The sequence below is a fragment of the Oryctolagus cuniculus genome, chromosome 7, assembly GCF_964237555.1.
Source record: "Oryctolagus cuniculus chromosome 7, mOryCun1.1, whole genome shotgun sequence".
NCBI classification, from domain to species: Eukaryota; Metazoa; Chordata; class Mammalia; order Lagomorpha; family Leporidae; genus Oryctolagus; species Oryctolagus cuniculus.
In genome coordinates, this window is record NC_091438.1 from 125644580 (window position 1) to 125664317 (window position 19738).

Below are 19738 nucleotides of genomic sequence, written 5' to 3' on the forward strand. Positions count from 1 at the left end.
CCTGGGCTGTGAGGTTCCTCCAACGTGGTGTGCAATGAAGATTTCCTGGGCTTTTTTGTCAGACCCCATGGTGAGCCAGTTCCTATCTGCTGGTTCACTCCCAAATGCCCAAAACTGCCTTGTAGAGCTGAATTAAAGAGCCAGGAACTCAGTGGAGGTCTCCCACCTGGGTGACAGGAACCCAGCTACCTGAGCCGTCACTTTATCTCCCAGAGTGAGCATAGCAGGAAGCTGGAATCAGGAGTGGGGCTGGGACTCAAACCCACGCCCTGCAGTATAGGGTGCCGGTGTCCAGCCAGTGTCTTCACTGCCAGGCCAAGCACTGGTCTCTATCTTTGTCTTTTTAAAAGGGTTCTTATTTTTTTTAAAAAAAGATTTATTTATGTATTTGAAAGTCAGAATTACAGAGAAAGAGAAGGAGAGGCAGAGAGAGAGAGACAGAGAGAGAGTGAGAGAGGCAGAGAGAGAGGTCTTCCATCTGCTGGTTCACTCCCCAGCTGGCCGCAACGGCCTGAGCTGTGCCAATCTGAAGCCAGGACCAGGAGCTTCTTCCGGGACTCCCATGCAGGTGCAGGGCCCCAGGCACTTGGGCCATCCTCCACTGCTTTCCCAGGGCATGGTAGAGAGCTGGATTGGAAGTGGAGCAGCCGGGTCTCAAACCGGTGCCCATATGGGATGCCAGCACTGCAGGTGGAGGCTTAACTCGAGCACTGGTCCCGATCCTTATTTTTAAACTACAACCCTCCTCCACCCCCCAACTAAACATAGGCACTCTGGAAAGAACAGAAAGTGAAGAAAAAGAATTGTAAACTCAGCCCTGGTCACCAATGAACATTTTAGTGTATTTTTTCCTTTTCCTTTTTTTTTTTTTTTTAAGTATACAAGCCAGAGAGAGTACAGAAACATCTTCATTATTTAAGTTTTATGCCTTTATTTATTTGAAAGGAAAGCAATGGAGAGAGAGAGAAACACACACAAAGGAAAAGAGAACGAGAGAGAGAGAGATCTTCTGCCAATTAAGTCACTCCCCAAGATGCCTACAAAGGCATGGGTGGGCCAGGCCTAATTCCATCCAGATTTCCAGGGTGGGTGGTAGGAACCCAACTACTTGAGCCATTGTTGCTGCCTTCCAGGGTGTGCGTGAGCAGGAAGCTGGATGGGAAGCAGTGTCCCAGGCGACCCAGCCAGTGGCTTAACCTGCACCACCACCACGTCCCCCTCCTTTTAATCTCTATTTGTGTTTTCCATGTGTAAATTCGTGGCTGCCTTTTGTTTACTTTTTGCAACCAGCTCCAGCGTGTGAAGGTCATCTTCATTTTGAAGGTCAAAGTCTGACCTTTCAGACAAAGTCCGGGTGTGGCTCCTCCACTGTGCAACTTGTGGCTGGCAGGGTGTGCCTGTGGCACTGCTTGCTGCCCCGCTGGATTTCTGCTCTGAGAAAAGGATGGCTTGGGATGGGGCAGTGGGCCTCAAACACCCGATGCCTCTTCAGATCCGGGTGCTTCTAGCTTTTCTGGTGCATCCACTGCTGCCGGGTACCCAGCTGCAGTATCCTCCCTCCCGTCAGGTGGAGTATTACTGGGGAACAGACTCAGAGAGGGGAGGAGAGTCGCTCAGGCCATGCATCTAGTGCAGGTGAGGAGACTGACCCCCAGTCCCCTTGCTGGGCCCCAGGGGCTGCAGCGCTGCGTGCAGACACCACCCCTTCCCCCACATGCTCGCTGTGCCCTGCTTTCCTCTGCAAGCTCCAAACTCCTATTGCATACTTCCGGCGATGGGGAGCTCACCACTGTTCAGAGTCCTCGCTGCCTTCCGAGACCAAGCCCAGCCTCCCTGTAGCTCTTCTCACCACCACAGCTCTGTGCTCAGTGGGCACACAGCCGAGTCTCTCTCTCTCTCTCTCTCTCTCTCTCTCTCTCTCTGGACTGGGAAAGCCCTACAGGTACTTGGAGGTTCCTGAGGCTACTTCTGCACAGGCTAAAAATCTCGGTTCCCCAGAATATTTCAGCGACCCTTGGCAAGATCAGGAATAAGGGAAGAGAACAGTTCAGTAAGGATGAAATAGAATCAGCTCCATGGGGCGAGTGTTTGGCACAGTGGTGAAGACGTCTCTTGGGATGCCCACAGCGCGTGTCGGGGGGGTCCTTCCGTTAGAGCCCCTGCAGCGCTTCTGATCCAGCTTCCTGCTAATGCACACCCTGGGAGGCAGCAGTGGTGGCTCAAGTTCTTGGCTCTTTGCTACCCGGGTGGGAGACCCGGAATGAGCTCAGGCTCCTGGCATCAGCCTGACCCAGTCCCAGCTGTTGTGGGTATTTGAGGAGTGAACCAGCAGACGGAAGATCTCCCTGTCTCTATATCGAGATGTTTCTGTCTCTCTGTATATTTTGAATAAATGCATTTTTAAAAGCTTAAAAATAAAAGGGGTCCGTTCCTGGACTCCACCTGTCCTGAAGTGCGGGCACGGCTGATGCTTGCGGCTGTCCGTGGAGTGCACGCAAGGCGGCACGCGTGGCTTCAGTGTTTCCCTCAGGCCCAGAAGAACACCTCCTCTCCCATCCATTTGCTTGGGCGTCTTTCGGCAAGTCCTAGCCCACCCTTTGATCTGCCCGAGTCCTGGTCTGTGTCAGCCCTGCCCAAGGCCTCCATCACCATCCTTCCATGTTGAATTCCGAGTCTACTTCCAGCGCAGCCCGCAGTCCAGGCTCAGACACAGTGCTGTGTCCCCAGGCTCTGCGCAGCCCGTGGGATGAGGTGCTCGCTGCCTGTCTCACCCACGACCTGAGCGTCGCCTTGGGGCCAGGCTGGGCAGCTGAGAACAGTACTGGGCCTGGCTGAGGCTCAGGAAAGCCTCTTTCCTTGCCCCCACCCAGTTTTCTCTGGGTTAAAAATTGTCACCACTTTCAAGGGGCCTCACCTCCGCTTCCACGCCGTCAGCTTCTCCTGCCAGGGGCACCCCTTCCACTGCCCTCTGCCCGCGAGCTCAGCCCCAGCTCCCCCGTCTGCGTGGGCGCTGCTCCCTGTGTGTCCGGCCTGTTCTTCCTCTGTGTTGGAGAGAGCTTGCTGGCCGGCCAGCCTGCCCACTCCACATCCCGGCAATAACCTGCCCATGGCGCTGTGTTATTGGTCACGTGAGCGCGCCACACTTTTTCCCAGGAGCTCAAGCCAGGCGCCCACCGGCCTTCCTGGAACTGCTCTCTCCCCCACTCCCAGCCCCAGTCACTCCAGATCTTCTCTCCCTAGGTTCCAGGGTGCCTCCAGGACTGCTCCGTGGCCGCATCTCCCCAAACCCAGACAAAAAAGCAGCACCTGCTTCACAGGAAGCTCCCAGCCAGTATTTGTTGGCATCGGGCGTTTGGCAAAGTTGTTGAGAGGACACCTGGGATGCCTGCTCTGGTTTCAGAGTGCGGGGGTTCACAACCCGGCTCCACTCCGGATTCCCACTTCCTGCTAATGCACACCCTCGGAGGCAGCAGGTGATGGCTCACGTACTTGAGTTCCTGACATTCGTGTGGGAGACCTGGATCAATCCTGGCCATTGCAGGCATTTGGGGATTGAACCAGTGGGTAGCATATTTTTTCTTTCTCTGTCTTTCAAAATAAATAATAATAGTTTTTGAATGAACAAATGAATCTGAAACTTAATACTACCCTTTCCTATCTTCCATGACTGGATGCCAACCCATTTATTTATTTAAGATTTATTTATTAAAAAGATTTATTTATTTAGTTAAAAGGCAGAGTCAGAGAGAGAGAGAGAGAGAGAGAGAGAGTGCTTCCATCTGCTGATTCGCTCCCAAAATGGCTACAGTGGCCAGGGCTGGGTCAGGCCAAAGCCAGGAGCCAGAAACTCTATCTGGGTCTCTCACGTGGGTGGTAGGGGCCCAAGCCATCTTCCACTGCTTTCCAAAGCCCATTAGCAGGGAGCTGGGTTGAAGTGCAGCAGCCAGCACTCCATAAGTTCACATATGCATGTTGGTGTCATAGGCACAGGCCTTACCAGCCCCGCCCGCCCCGTTTACATTCTCCCAAAGTACCCACTCTGAAATGTAGTGCAACACTGATTGCATACTTGCATAATGTGAGCTCTGTCTTGTTCCCAGTAGGTACTAAATACATGCTGAGAGCGGAGTGAAAGAATGCAATGAAAGCTGGGAGGGCTGCTGAGCCCTGGGCTGGACCTGGGAATGCCTGGGGTTAGGTCTCTCTCCCACTAGTGTCTGCGTGACCCTCAGTTGGCGACTGTCCCTTTCTGGGTCACAGTTTCCCCAGCTGGAAAATGAGGAGCAAAGACCACAGCCTTCAGGTTGAGCCTTTGGACCAGGAGAGACGGTGCTTCCAGAAGCCGGGACGCCAGCTTGGTTCCACTGCTGGCCCCGAGCCCCGGATGAGGCCTGTGCTGGACCTGCGGGGCAGTGATTTGTTCTCTGCAGCTCTGTTGGCGGGCGGGGCTCTGGCTCAGGGCCATGGCCCTTTAGTTTCTTGGCCAAGTGAGTGGACAGCAGGAAGACTGATTGATCTCCCCTGCTGTGGGGTCCTGGCCATAAATCTCATTGGCCCAGTGGGGTCGCCTAGGACCCCGGAGTCACAGCCAGTACCTTCATGGCTTGGCTGGCTCCAGGCTGGTGCTTTCTGCCCACACCAGCTCCCAGGCACCCCCGTTCAGTCTGATCACGGCCCCCAACTCTGAGCCCGAGAGAGCCTCAGTCTCTCTGCAGGTCTGACCTTGAGCTGCCGCGGCGCTGCTCTGAACACACCTGCCCTGTGCTGCTGGGAGTGTCGGAACTCCTCAGCCTCCTCTATGCCACGGAACCTTGGGCAGCCTGCTAAAGAGGAGGGGTCGCTTCCCAGCGTTGTTTTCTTTTTAAAGATTCTGTTTTATTCATTTGATAGGCAGAGTGATAGAGAGAGAGACACACAGAGTGAGAGAGAAAGAGATCTTCCATCTGATGATTCAATGTCCACATAGCTGTAACAGCTGGGGCTGGGCTAAAGCCAGGAGCCTGAAATTCCATCTGGGTCTCCCATGTGGGTGCAGGGGCCATCTTCCGCTGCTGTTCCAGGCACATTCACAGGGAGCTGGACTGGAAGCGGAGCAGCGGGACTCGAACCAACACTCCAATATGTGATGTTGGAGTTACAGGCTATGGCTTAACCCATGGTGCCACAACGTTGGCCCCAGAATAATGATTTTTTAAAAATTTTAAAAAAGATTTTATTTATTTATTTGACAGGTAGAGTTACAGACAGTGAGAGGTAGAGACAGAGAGAAAGGTCTTCCATCTGCTGGTTCACTCCCCAAATGGCTGCAATGGCTGGAGCTGGGCTGATCCGAAGCCAGGAGCCAGGAGCTTCTTCTGGGTCTCCCACTTGGGTGCAGGGGCCCAAGCACTTGGGCCATCTTCTACTGCTTTCCCAGGCCATAGCAGAGAGCTGGATCAGAAGAGGAGCAGCTGGGACTAGACACCTATATGGGATGCTGGTTCCGCAGGCAGAGGATTAACCTACTGTGCCACAGTTTTTAAATGTATAAAATGTTTTTAAATGTATAAAATAAAAGGCACAACATTGCAAAGGAAAACCAATTACCTTGAAATCAGATATCAAAATGCTAACGATGTAAGACTGTAACAGAGTAGTGGATGTGTCTCTCTGTAGTGAACTCAACAACCAGGGCGTGCGGAAGATCCAGTGATGATCGCACTGGCTGAGTGGTCCCGAGATCTCTGCAGCAACTGCACGGTGACACGGAAGCCACACAGAGCTGGGAGCTGACGCCTGCCTTCCTAATGCAAGACAGTGAGAGGTGAATGAAACGCAGGTCGAGCGTTTGCCTGTCCACATGGATGACCTGCTGAGTTCCGCTGTGGCTCCTGGGGAACCAGGTCGGTGTAACCAAAGTTGAGAGGAGAGGGGCCCAGCGCAGTGTCTAGCAGCGGCTTCCCTGGAGTCTCATTCCAACCGAGCTAGGTTCCCAGGTCACACAGTCCCAGGCCTGTGAGTGAGCGCAGCACAATTCAGGAGCTCTCAGGCTCGAAGCCAAGACACTACGGAGGGGAGAAAGGAAGGCCTGCGAGAAGCCCTTACACCTGCCTTTTCGCAGGCCGAGCCCTGCTTTGGGCTGCCTTGCCACCCAGTCTAGCACTCTGCTCACTCCCACCCTGTCATCTCCTCTGGGATGCCCGCTTAACACCTTGGCCCTCCACGCTGTCCTGAGTCACAGCACCTCAGTGTCCACCTTCCCATCCTCTAAGGCTCCCCTGGAGGGGGGAGAGGGAGCAGGGGTTGGGGAGCCGGAGGGAGGGAAGCTGCAGAATGTTCAGCTACACTCAAGCCCCTCTGTCTCCCCGACCAGCCTGGGAACCGGGATAGACATTGCCACCTGCTGGCACCAATTGGAATGGCAGCAAGGATGGGGTGGGGAGGAAGGAGGCCCTGGAAGGCGTCCAGGCCCACTTTGGCATTTTTAGGGAGGTCATCTCGCAGGGTCTGCTAGATGGAAGGCTTCTCTAAGGGCCCTGGTGATTCCCGGAGGTTAGAGCTGGGCTGGGAACAGGAAAGAGGGGCTGAGTGTTGATGGAACAGCTGCTTGGGACCCTGGGCGCAAGCCAGAGCAGCCCCACCTGGTTACCGTGAGCACCAGGGCTGTGTGCACACAGCGGGGGGCCTGACCCCTTGCCTGGGGGAGGACCTCCAGGGAGCGGGGACCAGCCTCAGGCCAAGTGTCCACCCACACCCCCTTTTCCTGGACAGCTTGTTTTGCTGTACAGCTAGGGACTTTGACCTGGGAGCTGTGTTTTCCTCCAGTTGGTCACCTGATGTCCTGCCTGCTCATCCCCCTCCTCCACCTCCCGCCCCCAAAGCATGGCCCAGGGAGTCCTTGCCTTTCCCACCTAAGAAAGTGGGGATCCTTGGGCGAAGAAGGTGGAACGGGACGTGGGGGCTGATGGCAGAGGCTGCTCCAGGGGAAAGGGGTCACTGGCTGGGGGGGGGGTCACAGCAGTGACTTTCCTGCCCACCCCCTCTCACACCTCCTTTCTTGGGATGCCCCACTTTGCTGGGGTGTCTTCCTCCTGCTCCATCCCACCTCCTCTTTTTTGAAGTCCCGTCTGTGCTGGGGCTGCATGCTGGTGCCTGGCGTCCTCCTGTCTCTGTGTCTTCCTCTCCTGGGGACTACGGCCATGTGGGCGCACCTACACTTGACCTGATGGGACCAGGCACTCCCACGCCTTGGCTGCCATTGCTGTGTGCAGGTGACAGGCAGATCTGTGTCTGCTCCAGGCTCTTGAGCTCCATGCCCAGAGGCCCCGCTGCCTTCTAGACCCGTCTCTCTGAAGGGTCCACAGGCACCACACTCAGTATATCTAAGTCCTCCTGCGCCCACACTGGCTCCATCCCCCCGAGGAACCATCAGCCACCACCCAGCCGCCCCAGCCGGAACCCTCTCCTGGGAGCCCCCTGCTCCTCCCCACCTGCTCCCGCCTAGTCACAGTGTCCCACCAACCACGCTCTGGTTTTTCCAAGCCCCCCTGAACAGGCCTCAGATCCACGCCACTGCCTCTGTCCATCCCACCACCACTCCCTGCTGCTGGCCCCGCCACTGGCCGTGTGGCTCCCGGGGGAGCCCCCCAAGCCTGCCTTTCTCCAGCCTGTGATCCCCCTTTCATTCTCCAGCCTGCATCCAGGGTGGCTCGCCTGCCTGAACCCTGGGAGTAGGCATCGGTGTGTGTTTGTTAATCCAGCCCCATTCCTTACATTCCAACCAGCGATTCCCTAGCTGTTCATTAACATGCACAGGGCCTGGTCCAGACTGTGCCAGAATATTCTGAGGACAGCAAGTTGGAGGGAGGAGATGGGGAGGGAGAACAGGATGTACACGTGTGGGGGGCGTCACTGAATCCAAGCCAAGTTGCCTTGAGTCATTTCTGGAAGGCGACAAGGCCCCCCTGCACACACATGTGCACCAACATGCAGACACATGTGCACCACATGCACACACACAGAGAGAAAGAAGGTACAAGGGGTGATGTCTGAGCCTCCTCACTGGCAGAGCCACCCCGAAACTGACAGGGCTACCCAGAGGGGCCGGGGCACAGCAGTTCGGTGGCTCAGGGCAGGGGAGCTTAGGAGGGGCCTCCTGCTCAGGCTTGGGCTCCTGGGGACCTGACAGCTCTGTGACTGGGCTCCTCTTTCTTCCTTTTTGGACAGGAAGTAGGAGTTACTGGTGGGTGAGGGTATGGAGGGGCAGCACCATGGGAGCCCTGGAGAGTCCCGGGCCTGCCACTTGCCCAGGTGACCACTACTGGGGCGTAAGGAGGGCGCTTCAGAAAGTTCATGGAGAAGTGGAATTAAAGGTTGAGTCTGCTCTGAGCCATTTGAAGCAGCCTCGTGCCTGACTCCGCAGGTCCCTGGGGCAGGTGAGCCGCAGCGCAGCCACCTTGTCTTTAAATGCACCCATATTAAACTCGGTAAAGCCCCACTTGTTTGCAATGTGGGTCTTCTGGAGGCCAGGTTACTTGAGCTGGGCCCCATGTGGGGCCTCAGGCACAGGCTCCTTGTTCTGCAGCTTGCAGTGGAAGCATGTGGTAACCGTGGCGGCCGCGCCCTGGGGCTTTGCAAAGGTGCCCCACTTGCCTCTGTAGCCGGGCCTAGGGGCAGCATGAGGCTGGAGCCAGGAGCCCTCCATGGCAAGGGCTGTCTCTGTGGCCGTTAGGGCTGCATATGCAAGCATAGGGCCGCTGCACGCCCAGGAGGCTGCAGGCTGAGCTCCCAAGGGGTGAGGAGCAGGGCCCTGGCTCCTTCTTCTGTGGAGCCCTGGCTCTCAGCCTCTTGGCTTCCTGTACTCTTAGGTGAGGCGGGGCCTGAGACCCAGCCTGGCCCAGGGCTGGGGGCCTCAGCAGGTGCCTGAGTCATTGGCAAGGATGCCAGTGGGACCTGGGGGATGGGGATGGGGGTGCTTCTTCCCAGGAGTCTGGCTCCAGGGCTTCCCTGTCCTGGCGGATGGTGAGCCTTCTTCCAGGCTCCAGAGAGATAGCCCCAGAGAGCCCCAGAGAGTGTCCTTCCTCTGCCTTCCACGGCAGGGCTGTGTTCACCCACTTCTCTGCCCGTCCCAGGCGGAGGAGATAGGTCTTAAGGCGGCTGTCCCATCTGGAGAAGGCCTGGTTCCCAGTTCCCAGGGACCGTATCTGGGACACTGAGGAAGAATAAGGACTTGGTCATAGGTAGGTGTGGTGAGGGGTGGGGGCGGGGCTGGGACCTTTAGGGTGGGAGTGGGTGGATTTAGGGAGCAACCGGGCTGGGCCAGGGGGTGGAGGACCCTGAAGCAGGGCTGTGTCCCAGATCAGCAGGCCAGGGACAGGTGAAGTGAGACCAGGAAATAGGCCAGATGCTGGGGAAAGAGGGCAGGTTGCGCCTTCTCTGGGCCTCTGTGGTTTTCCCAGCAGGTGTCTTAAATCCATTGTGAGCCTTCCAAGAAGCCCCGCCCACTGGGCACCTCCCAGGTAGGAGTGACACATTGTCTCAGAGCTGCTGAGCTCAGGCAGAAACTGCCAGGTGTCTGGGACTCAGCCCACCTCCGCGGAAAGTCAGGCCCAGCAGGCTGGGCACCGGCCAGGGAGGCCAGGCCTGGCAGCTCATTACCCTGGGAGGGAGGGCAGTTTCTCCCCCTCGCCCGGCCTCTTCCTCCTCCCTTTCTCCCTCTCTCCCTGGCCTTCTTCCTTGCTGGCTCCTCTCCTGCGGGGTCAGACAGAGCCCAGGCTGATCGCAGGCGGAGACCTGAGGCCCTGCCGCCGCTCCAGGAACCCAGACGCACGGGGCAAGTGAAGACCCCGCAGCTGCCTGTAGCCATGTCCGCCCTCGGCCTGATCCTCCTGGGCCTGCTCACGGCAGCGTCTCCTGCCAGCTGCCAACAAGGTAGCACAGGCTAGGGCCAGCCGGGGGCTGGGGGGCTGGGGGGAGTGGCTGCAGGGAGGCGCGGGCTGGGCTGGGCGCTGGTGACCAGGGGTGGAGGGGACAGTGTCTCCTATGTCCTCGTCTCCCTGAGCCCTGTGGCTTAGACAGCAGCAGGGAAGGCTTAGCCCCAGGAGCCTGTGAGGGCAGAGACGCTGCGGCACACCTCCGTGACTTGTTTCCCACGGGCAAGAAGTGAGACCAGTAGAGGAAATGGGGGGTCGTAGGATTTGGGGGAGGGGAATGGGAGTTGAACCCCATGCCCCAAGAGCAGCACCTGTCCTGGGGCCTGGGTGTCCGGGTGACAGGCAGGGTGGGAGTGGAGGCCGGCTTGCCCCAGGGGTTTGTCCAAAACTTCCTGGGGAGGGAGCAGCACCCAGTGCAGCCCCCCACTGTACTGAGCTCTGCTTCTGTCTCAGCTGGGCCCCTCTCTGAGACTCAGCTGCTCATAAAGTGGGGACAGTCAACCCCGCCCTGGCTGTCTCTGGGTTGGAGGGGTGGGGGGTGGGAGGGTCTTTCACCAGGGAAGCTCCATAGCTCTAGGGCTGGTGGGGGTCCTGCGCTGTCAGGCTTGGGTCCAGAGGGGCTGACAAAGCTGCTTCCAGAGCAGCCCCCCACCACCCCGAGCTCTCACACTTGTTGGCTTCGACTCTGTAGCCCAGGTCTTAGAAGACCAGAGAGGCCAGCTAAGGTACACAGGTCACACAGTGGGGCAAGAGAGGGCGGGACCCAAACAACCTTCCTTCTGCCCCTTGCTCCATATGCTTACCCCGGAGCCAGGGCGCAGGCGACTGTGGTCCCCCGTGTGTCTGCAGAGTGTTGGCTGCAGGGTCTGGAGGAGCTAGGGAGGGGGCCTCCCGGGGGCTGAGCACTCACCAATGCGAGGAAGCAGGGACTCGGAACCAGTGCTTCCCTGGGCGGAACAACGGGTTCCAGTGTGGCTTTTTGGCAGGAATGGACCTCAGCTGCCTCCTTCCCATGGCTGCCGGCCCCCGGAACCCCGGCACTGCAGCAGGAGAGCAGGAGAGAGGGGGGCTTCAGGGTGGGAGTGAGGCCAGTGGGGTTTTCTGCCACTCACTCTGGGCCCCTCCAAGCACAGGTGCCTCCAGGGAGGCGGTGCTTGTCCAGAGCCAGGACCCCTCCTAAGCCTCCCTTTTGGTCCCAGGGCCTCCGGGACTCATGGTTGCTGAGCGAGCATCTTTCCTCTGCAGGGCTGAGCTCCCTCCGGCTCAGCCAGGCCTAGGGGCTGCAAGAGGCCGGAGAGCAGAGACTTCTGCGACACCTTGAGGGCTTGCATGGATGTCCCAAAGAGCAGAGCAGGGCTCAGAGAGCTGGTCCCTGTCCCCAGCTCCCTGGGCACCCAGTGGGAGGAGCCAAAAGGGGCTTGATTTCTGAAGCCTGGGCCTGCAGATCCAGGGGACAGCACCCGTCTGGCTTTCCTCTCCGGAGGTGGCCGGTCTGCGCACCCCTCCCTGGGGCACCCCCGCACCCTGCGGAGCAGCCTGCCTGGCCCTAGGCTCACACCCTTCCCCACCAGAGAAGCCTCTCGCTCCAGAACAGGATCTGCCAGATGCCGGGGAGGAGGAGGGGAGCCACTCCCAGCTGGCAGGACCGAGGCCAGCTACCCACAGGGCTGCCCTTTGGTCCCTGGGGCCCAGGCACTCCCTGGGGGGCATCGTTGCATGTGACCCCCTGGGGCAGGGGCAGGGGCTCCTGGCCCCAGGCCCGCACGTCAGGCTTGGTCTACCTCCTGGAACATGCTGACTTCTCCTTTTGCTGGCACTCAATTCTGCTACGCAGGCTTCATGGGTCACAGGGGGTGCCCTGAGCCCTCCTGGCCACCCCCGCCACCCCAGCGCATGTCCTGTGGTCCCGGCAGCCCCTGCCTCCCCGGCTCTGCACTCACAGCACCCTCTCCCCTTCTCAGGCGTGGGGAGACTCCAGCCCTGGATGCAGGGCCTCATCGCCGTGGCCGTGTTCCTGGTGCTCGTGGCCATCGCCTTTGCCGTCAACCACTTCTGGTGCCAGGAAGAGTCGTGAGTGCTGCCACAGGGGCCCGGGCTGGGCTGGGCCAGCCTCAGAGCCAGCAGGGCAGGCCCAGGACCCTGGGTCCCCTCCACTCACCGCGTGGGAAGGAGAGGAGGCTCACGGGCACAGTGTGGGCTCAGGCTGGCTCACACGTGGGGCTGCTGTGGGCTCTGGGGAGTTGTCCTCCTCCTGTCGAGGCCCGGCCTGGTGGGGTGGGCTATGAGTGCACCTGGAAAGGAAGCACCCATCCTTCCCAGGGTCAGCTGCAGTGCAGAGGGGCCTTGTGGGCACACAGAACAGAACAGACAGTCACAAGGTCAAGTGTGGCTGCAGGAGCATGCAGAGTGCATGTGGAGCCTGACCCGGTCTGCGGTGCTTGGAGGGGGTGCCCTTGATAGCTTATTTGTCTCCAAGAGCGAGCAAGAGTTGGTCACATCATACAGTGACCTGAGCAGAGTAGAGCGAGGCCCTGGGGTAGGGGCCTGGCACCAAGACATGGGGTGGACAGTGAAGTGGGGTGGGAGGAATCCAGGACGTGCTGTCCCTGCCAGGCCAGGCCCCCGGGGCAAGGCTGTGTCTGCCCCTGCAGCGTCTTCTCCCAGCTCTCACAAAGGTGACTTGGTGGCTTGGGCTCCAGCAGCTGCCCTGCTGGGCAACCAAGCAGCTCCGTGGGCAGAGAGGGCTGGGGAGGGGGCAGGACCCAGGCACAGCGGGCTCTTGTTCTCCAAGGACCCTGACTTAGGGCTTGGTCCTCAGTGCAGCAGGAACCCAGGGAAAGGTGTGGACGCCAGTGTTGCGGTGGGACCGGGCCTTGGCAGAGTCCACGGCTTGCCATGTGGAGGGCGTATGGAGGGCGAGCCGGGCGTTCTGTAGGTGTGGAGGGTGGCGAAGAGGCTGAGGCCGAGGGAGGGAGAGTGACTGGGCCAATGCTGGGGCAGAGGGGACGGAGCAAGGGGACAGTGCTGGGGGTTGGTGGACAGTGCTGGAAAGAGGGCAGGGCGACATCCAGGTTCCTGGCTGGGGAGTGTTCACGAGGCACGAACACTGAGAACAGATCTGCGGGTGGCTGCTCAGTTCACTGTGGGACGAGTTGAGCCTGACGTCCTAGGCTGTCTTGTGTCCCGGGAGAGGGGAGTAGATTGAGGTCCCTGGGGCAGCAGCTGCCTGCCCGGGACCATGCCTGCTCCTCCTGCCTGAGGCTCGGACATTGAGCCCTTGCTGGGGCTGCTGCGGGGGCTGGCCTGAGGGCATGGGGAGGCGGTAGAGGTAGAGGGAGGTCTTGAACTTAAGGTCTTTCCAAGTGTCTGGCCCTGTGGGGGAGGCCCACAGGGCCACCTCTCCCCCTGGGGTGTGAGCACCAGCACTGGGAATAGGGTCTTCCTGGACGGGGGCACCCTCCTGATGAACTCTACTGATGAGCCCCTCCCCCAGGGACCCTACGAACGTGGTCATGACCGTGGGAAACAAGTCCGATGGGGTCCTGGTAGGCATGGATGGCAGGTACTCCTCCACGGCGGCCAGCTTCAGGTGAGGGCTGCTCAGGGCTGCACGTCCTGTGCTCTGGGGCCCAAGGACCCCAGGAACGGGTGTTGTGGGCTGGGGTGGGGCTGGGGACCCAGGTGGGGAGGACTTGGTGATGACGAGGCCAGTGATGGGGGCTTTGGGAGGGCTGCAGGCTCCATGGGGGACTGAGGCCTGTTTTGGCGGGGGCCCAGTGAGGGTGGACTGGGACCCACAGGGCAGTGGGCACTCTGGGGAGAAGGAGTGTCAGTGGAGGGAGAGTGAATGTTGGGGGTGCTCAGTGTGGGGAGAGGGCTCAGCAGGGCATGAGCTCCATGGGGACCCCGTGGGGGCAGGGCCCAGTACAGCAGGGAGATGGGGTTCAGGGAGGTGATGTTGAGATGTCTCCCATGTCAGGTGCACAAGCCCAGATGTGCTCAGGGGACCCTTCCAAGAGTCAAGTGTCTGTCCTGGAAAATGAGACAGGGCCGGGAGAAAGGAGTGGCAGGGGGGCCACAGGACCACCAGAGCCCTCCATCCTCCTCCAGGTCCAGCGAGCATGAGAGTGCCTACGAGAACGCCCTGGAGGAGGAGGCCAAGGTCCGCAGCACCCCCATGTGACCCCGGCTCGCCTGTCGCCCCAGCCCGAGGCTCGCGGGCGCCTGTGGTCTCTGCTCAGTGCCACCATCCAAGCCACTCCTTCTCTGTGCGGGGATCTGCAATGGTGGGAGACCCCCCCACCCATCTCCTCCAAATCAGAGCCAGCCAGGGTTGGTGCTCAGGCCATGTCCAGGCCTGGGGTCTTCCAGGAGTCTCCCCGCAGGGCAGAAGAGCCTTCCGAAGGGGACAGCCCACTCAACACCACCCGCCCGCCTCACAGCTCCTCCCTGACTCGTGTGGAAGGGCCCTTATTTCTGTGAAATAAAGACTTTTTGTACTCCTGGGGCTGAGACCCTAGGCCTCCGGCGAGGCCAGTCCTGCTTTGGCGATCGCGACACTGCCTTCCCAGGCTGCCGTCATGGTGGTTTGGAGATTAGCGGGGAGGCGCTGCACCTGCAGCTGGGGCCTGTGCCCAGGGTGCATGAAAGGGGCCTGGGTGTGCAGCCCCTGCTGAGCATCCGTGCACAGGGCAGTCGGGGAGGCCAGGCGACCAGGGCCGGGGGAGCCCCTCACTGCCACATCCTCCCTGGGGCCAGAGCAGTCACCGCAGGCTTCCTGGGGCAGACAGACCCCGACGCCAGCCCAGGAGAGGGTGTCGGAGGCTCCGCAGGCCCCGCCCTGCCCTGTCCCAGGATGGGTGCTTCCTGCCGACACTCATCCCCCAGCGCACCCTTCACGCCTGAGACCTGGGACCTGCCTCCTGCAGCCCCCAAGCTGCCCAGCACTGTGGGGTCCACTCATCGCCCTTTGATCCAGCTCCATCTGCTCCCCGTGACCCCTGTGAGCTGGGCTTTGGCCTGGGGAGTGCGGGGAGACAGCCTTGGGCTGGCGTCCATGCGCTCAGTTTCCCCTCTGCCAGGTCTGGCCAGTCTCACTGCAGGGCTGGGCAGAAGCCGGTGCTGGGAGGTGAGGCCAGGGCTCAGGGCACTGGGTCCTCGTGGGAGTGGAGCAGGAGGCAGACAGAGGCGGCCAAGTCTGCAGGGCTGGCCCACCCTGGGGCCTCACCTCTGCCACTGTTGGTCTACTAGGAGCAGGTCCGGGCTCTCCCTGTCTGGGGTAACAACCTGAGACAGACGCCCTCAGGGGCATCCCCAAGGGCTGGAGGGTGGGAGGCAGCCCCTCATCCCAAAGATTTCCCTTTGCTGCCTGTCTCGACCTGTCACAGCCCCCTCACTGGTCCCTTGCCATGCCGAGGCTCCACCCATGTGCCCCTGGGAGACCCCTCTTCGGTCAGACAGATTCCCTCTCTTCCCTGCGCTCTGGGACGCAGGCTGTGCAGAGAGAAGAGCCCGCACATCTTTGCTCGGGTCTCCCCCACCTGGCTGTGTGATCTGAGGCAGGTCTCCTTCCCTCTCTGGGCTTCTGTGTCATGATTCGCAGGTGGTGCTCTCATGAGTTGGAAGCCCGGGAAGCTTCTCACCTGGCCTCTTGTGCCTCATGCCTTCTCACCCCACTTCTGCCAGTTCACATGCTGCCCACTTCCTCCAGGAAGTCCTCTTTGTCCCGAGGGCCAAGCCGGACTGTGGGCAGCTTCTCACGGAGGCAGACACAGAGGTTCCCAGAGGGCCGGGCCCCACCTCTTCTTCCTATGCAGCCTCCCAGGCCCAGGTCTGAGCCTCCTTGCCCGAGGCCCCATTGTCTCTCACCTCTGTCCCCAGCTTCCCTGCTGTGGCTGGGCATTCATCTGGCCCTGCTGCCACCAGCCCACCAGGACCCCAAGGCAAGGCCGTCCCTGTCCCTGTCTGTAGCAAGTGGCGTCCAGGCCCTCTTGCCTGTGAGGAGCGACCAGGAGAGGCCCGGGCCTGCCCAACACACTTTGCTCCCAGCAGCTGCCAGGGGTGGGGGTGAGTCCCCAGCAGCCCCTCCCCCACCTGTCCCCCCAGGACAGTGACCCTGGGAGCCCCTGCAGGGGCGGAGCTGGCACTGACCTTACCCTCCCCACCCCCATCCCGTATTCCTGGCCCAACCAGGGGCTGGGGGCATGGAGCTGCAAGCCCCAGAACCCCGGGGACCCCCAATCCTTATCGCTGGTTCCCACCTGCCAGCCAGGCCAGATCAGGGAGCTCGGGAGGCTGGGCCCGGGCCAGGGCGGCCGCTTAATGACCCTCCCGGGGCCTAATCTCGGACTGGCAGCCGCGGAGAGACTTGGGCCCGCTCCTGGAGGAGGCTGATAACACACCAGCTGGGGCCCCACCATCTATCCGCCGGCCCTGGCCCCGCATTGTCGGTCCCCAGGGGGCGGCCTCAGCGGCTGAGAGGGGGAGCCTCTGGGCTGGGGCGGGGCTGAAGGGGAGCTCTCAGCCCCGCCCCTGGCCCAGCAGGAGGGGGTTCCGAGCTGGGGAGTGACAGGCAGGGGCGGGGCTGACTGGCAGGAACCTGAAAGAGGCCTGTGTTGGTCCACTGCTTCCTGCCCCCTCTCCATCCTCTGCCCTTTCTCTCCCAGCCTCTGTGGGTCTGTCTCTCTCTCACCCAGCCTCCATATTCTTCTTTTTTAAAGTATTTTATGAGAGAGGGAGGAGAGAGCGCTGCCATCCACTGACTGATTCATTCCCCAAAGCCAGCAAGCGCCAGGGTGGGGCTGGAGCCAGGCCGGGAATCAGGCACTGCATCCAGGCCTCCCCCATGGGTGGCAGGGACCCAGCTGCCTGAGCCCTGAGCCTCACTCTGCCTCCCAGGAGGCTGAACTGGGGGCCTGGCAGGGACTCACGCCCAGGCACGTGGTAACCATCTTAACGGCCCGGCTCCCGATCCTGTCTCCCTTCTCTCCACCCGAGGCCAGTGCCCACTGTCTCACCCACGTGTCACTCTTGTCCCCTTCCAGCTGGTTCTCCCTGCTGCCCAAGGGCCCCCTCCTAGCCCAGCGTCGCTGGTGTCACCGGGACCCCAGTGGAGCCTCGCTTCTCTGTGCAGCCTCAGCTGCTGGCCTGTCCCTCCAGCTGGCTCTCAGGATGCTCAGGCACCCGAGGCCCGGCTCTACGGCTGCCGTGGACATGCTTGCTCCTCCTTCCTGGACCAGGGTGGCCCCTCCCTCCTCCTCCCTCTTTCCTCCTCCTCCTCCTCCTCCTCCTCCTCCTCCTCCTTCTTTTTAGATTTGTTTTATTTATTTGAAACACAGTTACAGAGAAAGAAGTAGAGAAAGAGAGCGAGAGAATCTTCCATCCACTCGTTCACTCCCCAGTTGGCCGCAATGGCTGGAGCTGAGCTGATCCAAAGCCAGGAGCCAGGAGCTTCTTCCTGGTCTCCCATGCAGGTGCAGGGGCCCAAGGACTGGGGCCATCTTCCACTGCTTTCCCAGGCCACAGCAGAGAGCTGGATCAGAAGTGGAGTAGCCAGGACTCGAACTGGAGCCCATATGGGATGCCGGCACTGCAGGCCAGGGCTTTAACCTATTGTGCCACAGCGCTGGCCCCAGCCCCTCCCTCTCTGAAATGTGTGCATTGCTCAGGGTCCCACTGGGGCTGCACCCAGTACCCAGGCACTGCCCAGGTGCAGGCAATTGCAGCACTGCTGCCTTCAGGCAGACTTGAAGAGGAACTTCCAGCCTGGGGCTGGCTCTGGCAAATAGCCGTGGACTTCTGTCTCCAGTCCCACCTGTTACGGGACAGGGTGCCAGCTGGGCAGGGCCGGTGTCGAGAGTGCCTCCCTGGCACTCAGAGAAATGCACACAGAGGTGCTATTTGCTAACTGAGATGCAAGAACCCTAGGTCAGGACTCCAGCGGGGAGAGCCTCCTCCCCTAGCCCACTAGGGTTCTAGTCCTGGTTGGGGTGCAGAGTTCTAGTCCCGGTTGCTCCTCTTCCAGTCCAGCTCTCTGCTGTGGCTAGGGAAGGCAGTGGAGGATGGCCTAGGTGCTTGGGCCCTGCACCCGCATGGGAGACCAGGAGAAGCACCTGGCTCCTGGCTTAGGATTGGCCCAGGGTCGGCGTGGGGCAGAGGGTGCACGGGGCACGGGGCAGGGAGCAAGTCACAGAAATCCTGCCGTGTCCTCTGGGACCAGCGTCACAGCCAGTCAAATGGCACCTGCCTCCCACCCAGCCCTGCCCGTGGCTGGACTCCCCCAGCTTGGCTCTACTCCCAGCCTCTGTCCCTGGCAGTGGGCACAGCGGCCAAGTGCTTGGGCCCGGGAATCATGGCGACCCTGGCTTGCGTTCCGACTCTGCTGCTTACTGCCTGTGGGACCCCCTGGCCTTTCAATTGCCCCATTCCCTTGCCAGGAGAACTGGTTCTACTAATATATATTTTTAAAAATATTTAACTTTTTGAGGCCGGCACCATGGCTCACTTGGCTAATCCTCCGCCTGTGGTGTTGGCACCCTGGGTTCTAGTCCTGGTTGGGGTGCAGAGTTCTAGTCCTGGTTGCTCCTCTTCCAGTCCAGCTCTCTGCTGTGGCCAGGGAAGGCAGTGGAGGGTGGCCTAGGTGCTTGGGCCCTCTACCTGCATGGGAGACCAGGAGAAGCACCTGGCTCCTGGCTTAGGATTGGCCCAGCACCGGCCATAGCCATTAGGGGAGTAAACCAACGGAAGGAAGACCTTTCTGTCTCTCTCTCACTGCCTATAACTCTCTCTCTCTCTCTCACTGTCTAACTCTGCCTGTCAAAAAAAATTAACTTTTTGAAAGGCAGAGAGAGAGAGAGAGAGAGAGAGAGAGAGAGAGAGAGAAGCAGAGAGATCTTCCATCTGCTGGTTCACTCTCCAAATGATGGTAATAGCTGGGGCTTGGCCAGGCTGAAGCCAGGAGCTTGGAACTCCATGTGGGTCTCCCATATGGGTGGACTATCGTCTGCTTTCCCAGGAGCTTTAGCAGGGAGCTAGATTGGAAGCGGAGCATCTGGGACCTAAATAGGTGCCCACATGGGTGCTAGCTTTGCACCCCCTGCACCACACACCGTCCCCAGAGCTGGTTCTACGGTGTCTTGCGCATAGGGCTGCTGGGAGCAGATGCAGCGTGTTATCAGTGCACCTGAGACCTTGTCTGATGGCTCAGGTGTCACCGTGGCTGGGGCCTGCCCCGCCCTGCTCCGGGCCAGATGCTTCGCTTGGCAATTCCAGCCCCTGCCCTTCCTGTCCTACGGTCTCCCTACCCTGCACCCGTGTGTCTGGCTGCAGCCCCAGTCTACTCTCATGTCCCTCTGCATCACCAGCGCTCAGGATGGGCTGGACGGAGGGACGGGAAGCCCAAGGGGCAGCGAAGAGACCCGAAGGAAGGGGACGAAACTCCAGCCGTCTATCTAGCCTGGCCCTGCTCCTCACAGGGCAAACACAGCACGCATGCGCATGTACATGCGTTTTCTTTCTGCTCTCTCTGGCTGAAGGTGCTGGGGATGGCTCTCCGGAAAGTTGCTGGTCTGCCAGGCCCAGGTTTGGGCAGCTCAAGCTGGCTGTGGCCTTGGCCGCCACCTGGTGGCTGCACACTGTACAAAGAGGGCAGAGTCGGCAGAGCCTTTGAACTTGGGCTTCTTCCCCTTGAGTGCTGGGCCTGTGGAAGCCTTGCCCTGGTACAGTCCCTGGAAACCCTGGGCCTTTTCTGGACCTCCAGCGCCCCCTCATGGTGATCCTAATGGCCAAGTTCACAGATGCCTCCGGCTCTCTGGACTACTGATGGGGGT

General features: G+C 60.2%; 1 protein-coding gene across 2 annotated transcripts; it reads left to right on the forward strand.

The window, feature by feature from the left end:
• Positions 1 to 9529: 9529 nt before the first annotated feature.
• Positions 9530 to 14418, forward strand: PDZK1IP1 (PDZK1 interacting protein 1). Of its 2 annotated transcripts, none has more exons than XM_070076988.1 (4): positions 9530 to 9909; positions 11873 to 11981; positions 13405 to 13500; positions 13891 to 14001. In XM_070076988.1, the coding sequence occupies exons 1-4, from the start codon at positions 9843 to 9845 to the stop codon at positions 13952 to 13954; spliced, it is 336 nt and encodes a 111-aa protein (XP_069933089.1). In that variant the 5' UTR covers positions 9530 to 9842; the 3' UTR covers positions 13955 to 14001. The 2 variants fall into 2 exon arrangements, with proteins under 2 accessions (XP_069933089.1, XP_051712467.1); XM_051856507.2 differs by lacking the exon at positions 13891 to 14001 and adding an exon at positions 14022 to 14418 and having other exon boundaries at positions 9537 to 9909.
• The last annotated feature ends 5320 nt before the right edge of the window (positions 14419 to 19738 follow it).